This window comes from Astatotilapia calliptera, chromosome 13 (assembly GCF_964374335.1).
Source record: "Astatotilapia calliptera chromosome 13, fAstCal68.1, whole genome shotgun sequence".
NCBI classification, from domain to species: Eukaryota; Metazoa; Chordata; class Actinopteri; order Cichliformes; family Cichlidae; genus Astatotilapia; species Astatotilapia calliptera.
Window position 1 is genome coordinate 28,346,194 of NC_137434.1, and position 8,896 is coordinate 28,355,089.

Below are 8,896 nucleotides of genomic sequence, written 5' to 3' on the forward strand. Positions count from 1 at the left end.
CTAGAGGACCAAATAAGCACATCCACACCAGTGAGGGGTAAATCCTGAACCCAAAACAAGCAGAAAACCAAATAAAAAATTTAATAGTTTGCAAGCTCAGTGGCTACAGTTTTACTTATTTATTATACCCGACAGACCTTAATGGAGCCCAGCTTGTTTTTCTTTTGAGGACCAAGCATGTAACCTATACTGAGACAGCATCCTGTGTGTGTTTGTAGGTACTTGGAAACGTTGCTCCGCCAGGTCAGTAACGGACACATCGCCTACTTCCCCGCCATGAAGGCTTTCGTCAACCTGCCCACTGAGAACGAACTAACTTTCAATGCTGAAGAATACTCTGATATCTCGGGTACAATCACTCAAAAGATTGTTTACTCATACAAACACACTTTGTGCATGAAAATGTTAGTAACTTGGTATTTATGACGACAAACAATAAATCAGCTATAGAAGAGAAACTTTAATGTGGGGTTTTGTGTATTAATATAAGTTTAGAGTTTAGCCATCTTGTTTTTTTTTTTCTGTTCCTCGTCTTTTTTTTTTTCTGCTGAAAGTTTATTGAAAGTGTTTATTTTTTTGCTTTTTCCACAGAGATGCGTTCCCTGTCAGAGCTCTTGGGCCCGTATGGTATGAAGTTTCTAAGTGAGAGCCTGATGTGGCACATCTCATCTCAGGTTGCTGAGCTGAAGGTATAAACATGTCCACAATCATAAAGATATACTCACATATTGAATAATAATAATATAAACTGTTATACCAAGTTGTACAGGTGATATTATTAGTCAGTGAGTTTTATTCAGATGAGTGATTTCTTTTTCCTTACCTGATGCGTCTCTGATTCTTTCTTTTTTTTAAATATAATATTCAGAAAACTGATTCATATATTTGTAATCTTTTGTGAGAAGTCCGAGCAGTGTGCCTGGCCTAATTGGGGATATCCCTTCTTCCTTACATCAGAGAGAGCCAAAAATAGGGAAACAAATTGGTTGATGTTGAGTGTTTAGTGTAGTCTGACGCCTTCCATGGTTTCATTCATAACCAGGCTTTTTTTTTTTCTTTTTTAAAAATTTTGACAAAATGTTCTTACATATATTTATGTTTTGTTTATTTGCGTTTCTCTGTAGAAACTGGTGGTAGAAAACATGGAGGTGTTGACCCAGATGAGGACGAGCTTTGACAAACCAGACCACATGGCTGCGCTCTTCAAGAAACTCACCTGTAATTACTAACACTAACGCTAATACTTGTGCTTACACTTACTTGGCACAGATCTTTGCAGCTGCAGTTTCATCATGGTGCCAAACAATAAGTGATTATCCAAACACGATGGGAGTACTTATGCCACTTTTTGTGTGTGTGATATTTAGCTGTTTACAATCAGCAGCCTTGGCTTGTTTCATGTCAGTGTCTCAGTGTCAGTCTCTTGTTTGAGATTCGATTACATCTGTGTTAAACTTGCCATCGTATTGAAAGTGGTTGGTTAGAAATGACTTCAAGTTAGTACACTTGAAGTACAAATTGATACACCTCCTTGCAAGTTTATTTTTGTGACTGGTGAACTCCTGAATTAACACTGATCACTGTGACAGCTGCTGTAATTCCACTCACTCGCTGTGTTTTCTGTCTTTGTAGCTGTGGACAGTGTTTTGAAGAGAATGACCATCATTGGGGTCATTTTGTCCTTCCGCTCGCTTGCTCAGGAGGCTCTGAGAGACGTAAGGCACACATAATCATATACCACTTTGAGGAGATAAATACTGGCAACTTGTGTCAATCAAGGTTATTATAATTAACTAAAACTAAAGCTGGATGTGGAAAAAAATACTGAAAAAAAATTAACTCAAACAATTTTGTGAACTTGAATAGAAGAAAATGAAGATGTAAAGGAAAGTTTGACTATTTACGATACTGTGACACACCGTGGGTCAGCTGCGTTTGAAAAATTAGTTTTTATTGTAAAACCTGTATTAATTTTCTCTGCGACATTCAGAGTAATAGCATGCAGTAATAATTAAAAAGACTAAGATGAACACGGAAACTAACAAGAACTAAACCGAAATAAGAAAATCCACTCTGGAAACTAACTGAAGCTAAACTTCATTTAAAACAAAAAGTCAAAACTAAAACTAGAAAATACAAAACTATAATAATGTGCATTTCTTTATTCAGCTTTGGGGCATATTCATGGCATTAAAATACAGTCATTTAAAAATGTTTTCATTTAGAAAGGTACAGTAGATGTTGTAGGCATTTTAATATTGAACCTCGTCATCTTTTATACTGTAAATGGCCAAAATCAGTCTTACTAGACTGTCTCATCGACAATCACAATAGCTTGCATTATGTCCCTGTCAGGTTAAAGCTGAGTTATAAGCTGAGTTACATCAAATATGAATTAAACCTGGCTCTGATTCCAGCTACTCCCCTCTTGTCTTTTTAATGATAAATATCATGGTTTATACTTACAAGCTTTCATGTTCTTTGGTCCTCTGGATTTAGCAATTTAGAAGTTGGAGTTGGACCAAGTTCCAGAACCTAAGCCTTCTAAGACTGACATTTAGCTGGTTTCCGGAAACGCTGCTTATTAAAAGTGAAAGGATAAAAATATCAGGCAGCACTCTGAAATCACACATTAAATTAAGACATTCAGTGTAAGTGTTGAGGTACACGTTTATTGGCCCTTGCTCATTCAGTCTGAGATTTCCTGATAGTGGCTGCTGAAAAGCACACTTATAAATATTTTAGAGTATTTCCTCTTCCATCTTTCTCCGTCTTAGTGGTCTGTGTCGGTTTTGCTTTTTCCAGGTTTTGTCCTGTCACATTCCTTTCCTGGTCAGCTCAGTGGAGGATTTCAAGGACCACATTCCCCGAGAGACGGACATGAAGGTAAAACACACTGACGGGCTTGTCGAGGTAGATGCGCTTCCGGATGTCCCGCTCTTTGCGTTCATGTGGATGTTTTGTCTGTTTCCAGGTGGCCATGAACGTTTACGAGCTGTCCTCAGCAGCAGGTTTACCCTGTGAGATCGACCCAGCTCTGGTGGTGGCTCTGTCCTCTCAAAAGAGCGGTGAGTCGCAAACACGGTCACACACAACCACCATCCAGGAGCCACGCAATTCATCTGTATGACCATCACGATGTTTGTCTGCAGAGAACATCAGCCCAGAGGAGGAGTATAAGATCGCCTGTCTGCTGATGGTCTTTGTGGCAGTTTCGTTGCCAACACTTGCCAGCAACGTGATGTCGCAGTACAGCCCAGCCATCGAAGGTAGGACACCATGCTCTGTAGATTTGTTAAGAAGATCTAGTTAAAGTGACTCTCTCTCACACAGATTTTATGTTTGCAGTATGAAGTGCAATAAAGAGAAGGCACGAAACTTCAAAGACTCAAAGTGGCGGTTCATCCTAAAATCACATTTCTATATTTTTCCTGTGGCCTGCAGTGCTGTGTCTCCATCTAGACTGTTTTGGTGTGAGTCAGCCAGCTCTGTAGATATTATTAGCAGAGATGTCTGCTTTCTCTTGATTCTAATAGAAAGAAACGCTTCTCCCATTTTGGTATTTAAGGTGCCAAAAAGTTCATTTGGAAAAACTCAGCATTAATGTCTCTTTCCACAAATTGTGACCCAGTTACTCGGAATAAACACACCAACCTTGCAGCGAGCATTTTCATGCAGGGACTACTTTCTGTCTTGCAAACTATATCTGCCAGTCGTATCTGTGTGCAGAAAGAAGTCTGTCGTGCGCCAGTGATAGCGAGACAGGATGTAAAATTAATGGCATCCCCCCCCCTCAAGCTGAGCGGTAATGATAGCTCGCTGCTTGCTTCATTTATATGGAGGATGTAGGCAGTGGAAAGAAAACGTGTAAAAGGCTGGTATTGTTTAAAAATGTTTTCCTTTTCCTTTTTTTTTTTTCTTGTTGTTGTTTGAGAACCACAAAGGAAGTGCCACCTAGTAGACTGATTTTTAAAACACTACAGGCCAGAGGTGAAGAGTGTGGGCAGGGTGGAGTTGGCAGCCTCCCTCAAGATGCTCAGATTTGTTTGGTTGGGAGTGACCAGAAGGGACATGACTAGAAATGAGTGTATCGGAGAGACGGCACAAGTGGAGCTGTTTGAGGACAAAGTTAGAGAGGTAGGATGAGATGGTTTGAATAGTGGAGTTGAATATGGAGCTGCCAGACAGGAAGGAGAAGAAAAGACCGCTGAGAAGATTCATGGACGTAGTGGTTGGCGAGACAGAAAAGCATGCTAGACACTAGAGTCGAGAGGAAAAACATGTACATCTGATTACTGGGTTAAAAACAGTAACATGACGGTGATGCCTTCAGGTCAGGGGTGTGGAATAATGAGTCCCGGAGGCCAGAAGCCAGTTGGGTCCACTGGATCTGTATTTTCAAAAGTTTTCCAGCTTTTTCTGTTGGTAAATATTGATCTTCCCCACTGCCATTCACACTACATGAAATACTTATGTAATAGATTAATAATTAAGTGAGAGAAAAGTTTCTGTTTTTCCAGTATCTCCACATTTCTAATGCTGAACACTCAGTTTTCTTATATTAGGATAAGTCAGGGATTAAATGTTTAGTTGAATGCATTTCCACCAACAGAAAGGGGAGTTTCACTGGTTCAGCCCACTTAAGATCAGAGTGGGGCATTTGTGATCCACGATGTAAAATTAGTTTGACATCTCCGCTTTAGGTTTCTTTGTTTGTTTAACCCACATTACAAATCTTTGTTATGTTCACTTTTGCTGTTAGCCTAACAAGCAGCAGTTACCTTCTGGAAATTACAGATGCCATGCATGCATTCTGCTGCACTCCAGGTGTGTTCTTTTAAAAAAGTGTTTGGCTTAATGACTTGACTTTGGTTTGAGGCCGGCTGAGACTCTATGGGAGGAAAGATTCTGGAGTAATTGTTGTGACTCAAATGATTACGGAACAGAAATTATAATACATGATGCACTTAAGTATATTTGTGATACGAATTGATTCCTCTCCATCATTTTGCCCTCCATTTCCTGCTCTAATATTCATTAATAAAGGGGATAATAAGCCCGTCTTGTGACTCACTGCTGGGGGAAAGAAATTCCACTTTGTAAGAAACAAAATTTACCACGTTCAACGTGCGAGACAGTTTCTGCATGCAAATGACGTCGACCTTGTGCCCCAAGATTGATTTATGTGTGTTCATTAGAGCCATATTATCATCTTCATTATGTGTACTTTTTAAATAATTAATCAGTTTTAAATGTCTGTTTAGCCCATGTGACCCGTGTTTGTTTTTATTTATTTGCCTGAAAGATTCATTCAGTTATACAGACTTGATATTTAGATCCACGGAGGGGCATCGCTGCAGATACATGAGGCCTTTTGATGAGGTATCGAAGAGAGTTATAACTCAAGGTCGTGAATTATCAAGACAGTGCCACTTAACAACCTTGAAATGAAAGGCGCCATTGTTAATAAGGGACATTTGAAAAGGATAATGAGTTGTAATGGGCTCCACCATTGTTAGTATGCAGACTGTGTCCCGACGAGTGATTGGTTTTGCCGGGAGCAGGTCTTAACACGTCGCACCGGTCCAGCCACACTAACCGTTCTCTAACCTTACGATTACACGCGCGTTTTATATTCATGTGCTTGTCATCCATGTCACATGCGATACAGAAATGAAGCCCAGGATTGACAGATCCATGTTTTATAAGCCTGAAATTTCCTCTGCTGTGAAAGTCACATGTGAGAAATTAAACCGAGTCAATAATCTCTCCTTCTTCAGCTAATCGTGTGTGTTTGCTGCCTCCTACAGGCCACTGTAACAACATCCACTGCCTGGCCAAAGCAATCAACCAGATCGCTGCTGCTCTCTTCACCATCCACAAGGGAAGCATAGAGGACCGCCTCAAAGAGTTCCTGGCTGTAAGACACTGCATTTCTGTTACTCTTAGAGAACTTTACATTATAACTGGGGTTTCTCTAGTGTAGCACTGCGCTGTGATGGCAGCTCTTTAGGGCATCATGTCTGCATTCTGACGTAGAAGATACGCAGAATAATTAGATTCATTTAAACTTATAGGGGGATATACAATCTCTCATCATAATGTCAACATCAAACACGCAATGTAACAAATTAAAGGAAAAACCTACAACTGAGGTATCCGGTGACTATTATATGGCTTGGAGCCGTTATTCGGGTCCCCTTTCGAAGTTATCCTGATCAGCTCTGTCCTTTGATGAAACCTTTTTATCCTAAAGGGAATGGTCTCTTTGAGGATGACAGTGTCCCAAACCTTGGGTCATGGACTCGCTGAATGGTTTGATGTGTATGAAAATTATGTGATGTAAGCAATGACCTTCATAGTCTTTAGATCTGAGTCCAGCTGAACATCTATGTGAGCTTTTTGGTCGTCACCCTTATCAAAATACCAGGTATCTTTCAGACAAATGAGTTTCATCCCTCGAGTTACAGCAGCTTACAGAATCTATTTCAAGGAGAACTGAAGGGCTTATGGAAGGAAACTGTTATCCCTAGAAGACTTTGTATTGTGGCTCATTATTACCAACAGTCTGTGTTATAAGAAGTACAGAGTAGACAAGCAGTCATGAAGTGCTTACATGTCTTTGAAGCTCCAGTAATTATGCAGTTAAGTCAGATTTTCTTTGATAAATTTGGAAATGGTGTGTAATTTCCCAATTTTTGTCAAGAAATTCTAAAGTTTAGTTAAAACTGATACGAAAACAAAACCGAAGCTTGACTTGAGAGACTCTTAACATCAGTCTGTAACATGTTTCTGTGTAGCTGGCCTCATCCAGCCTGCTGAAGATCGGTCAGGAAACGGACAAGATGACGACACGTAACAGAGAATCTGTCTACCTGCTGCTGGACATGGTAAGAAAACTACGTACAGGAGACTTTATCTGTCGACACTTGTTCCTCTTTTAAAAGTAAAACATCCTAAAAAGCAACTATCAAAGCTATATCAGGATGTGAAAAAAAAATGGATTCAAGTTGAAGTGCAGAACTATTTTTAACATTCAAGTTTACTTCTGAGTATTACCGTATATTTCCAATCGTCTAAGAGTTGTTCTGCATTTCGTTTCTGCTTCAGATTGTGCAGGAGTCTCCCTTCCTCACCATGGACCTGCTGGAGTCCTGTTTCCCTTACGTCCTGTTGCGAAACGCCTACCACGCCGTCTACAAACAGAGCATCAGCGCTAATGCATAGACACACACAGACACTAACCACACAAAGGCATACCTTATAGTCTGCTATTGAATGGGGGTACAGACAAAACAAATACACACTACCAGAGTACACTAAATCCAAACTAAACACACTAATCTATGCCTACAAAGCCTCAGCGTGTTCGGACAAAAAAGCAACACTGTCGGCATTTAACACTAAACGCGTAGCATTGAAAACAAATCCACTCAAAATATAAGAAGAGCGTATGAAACACAAGTGCTCAAATTAAAAAGAGGAGGGAAAAAACACAACATATGAACAGAAACACGAGCTGGATGAAGTTGGGGGATCAGTGTCTTTATTTTAATCGTACCGTTTCCATGATGTTGCCAGGGACCACGACCATAGCAACACAAAAAATACATAATGTTTGGTTGGTATAAAGAACAAAAGTATAAATATATAGTATATATATATAGTTGACACTAAAATATTTTTTTTCTCCTTTGTTTTTTTTTGTTTTTTTAATTTTGCAATGAAAGTTTTGAGAACTTTAGTGGCCAGCTGATAACTACTATGTGGTGATGGATTTTTGGATGCTTACTTTGAGAATGCAAATGATTCTGATGTTTTTGTGGGGTTTATTATTATTCTTATTATATTTCTTTTATGGATGCGGGGTGAGGATTCCTGTGTTGATACTGAAAGACATGTTGCTCGTTAATCTGAGTTTACACACGCGTACAGATACACAATCCTGAGCAGATCTACGGTTCCAAACACTAATCTTCGACCATTTCCTAGCAAACAAACACACACACACACACACATATTCAGACGGACACACACTTGTATAACATGGTGATGTTTTCTTTCTTTTTTTTCTAGCTAGTCGTAACATGAACATTTTGTGGGTAAAGATATAATATCTGTATTCTACTTTGATGTGAAGCTGTCTGTTTTTAATGTTTATGTTTTGTTATTTTTATGACGACGACAATGACGATTTGCCAAATGTGTTGACACTAAAAAAAAGAAAAGTGTGTATCAGGGCTTGGAAGGATTGGAGTGTTGACAAGTGGTGAGAAATGCCGTTTTTTTGGGGCGTTTTCAGTGTTTGACGCCAGCTCTGCGGCAGCTCTGTTAAACTCTTACAGTGGGATCAAGCAAAAGAAAACACTTGCAAGTATTCCCCTCAGCTCCCCTGACTGACGCTGCAGTAGGTGCTACATGTTGTCTGCGGTAGAGTAAAACTACAAAATAACCCCTAATCAGAACGAGTCCACTCGTGGCTCCTGGAAAGGAGCTTCGTTGTTCTTTTGAAGCCCTACTGAAGCAGCTGGGGGAAGCACGCCTTACTCAAAGGCACCTTAGCAGCAGCTGATGATAGCTGACCATCTATAGTCCAGTTATATAACTGTTTAACTTTAATACTAAGGTCATTTTAACCACCTAACACTAATAAAAAAACATAAGATGAACTGGAGCTGCAATAAGAATAAAAAACAATTATTATTCACCCTCAGTGCCGCTTTCACTGGATTTGCAAATTCTGGTCGAAGGGGCATCCACCAATGACTCTTACATATTTGCGACGGTTGTGTGGGACCTTAAAGGACAGATGGACAACTTTTACAAAGTGCAGTCTGATTTTTATTTTCTTCCTCAATCAGAGCACAGCAGGGGCTACGTAATGAGACACAAACCT

General features: G+C 39.7%; 1 protein-coding gene across 6 annotated transcripts in view; it reads left to right on the forward strand.

Annotated features, from left to right (window-relative positions):
- Positions 1 to 8,228, forward strand: part of nckap1 (NCK-associated protein 1) — a 36,412-nt gene extending 28,184 nt beyond the window's left edge. For all 6 annotated transcript variants that reach the window (XM_026189464.2, XM_026189465.2, XM_026189461.2 and 3 more), the window contains 10 exons: positions 219 to 349; positions 592 to 689; positions 1,125 to 1,218; positions 1,633 to 1,715; positions 2,806 to 2,886; positions 2,975 to 3,068; positions 3,153 to 3,269; positions 5,811 to 5,920; positions 6,801 to 6,890; positions 7,111 to 8,228. In XM_026189464.2, the coding sequence (XP_026045249.1) occupies positions 219 to 349; positions 592 to 689; positions 1,125 to 1,218; positions 1,633 to 1,715; positions 2,806 to 2,886; positions 2,975 to 3,068; positions 3,153 to 3,269; positions 5,811 to 5,920; positions 6,801 to 6,890; positions 7,111 to 7,227 (1,015 nt within the window). In that variant the 3' untranslated portion in view covers positions 7,228 to 8,228. The remainder of the gene's footprint in view (positions 1 to 218; positions 350 to 591; positions 690 to 1,124; positions 1,219 to 1,632; positions 1,716 to 2,805; positions 2,887 to 2,974; positions 3,069 to 3,152; positions 3,270 to 5,810; positions 5,921 to 6,800; positions 6,891 to 7,110) is intronic.
- Positions 8,229 to 8,896: the final 668 nt, after the last annotated feature.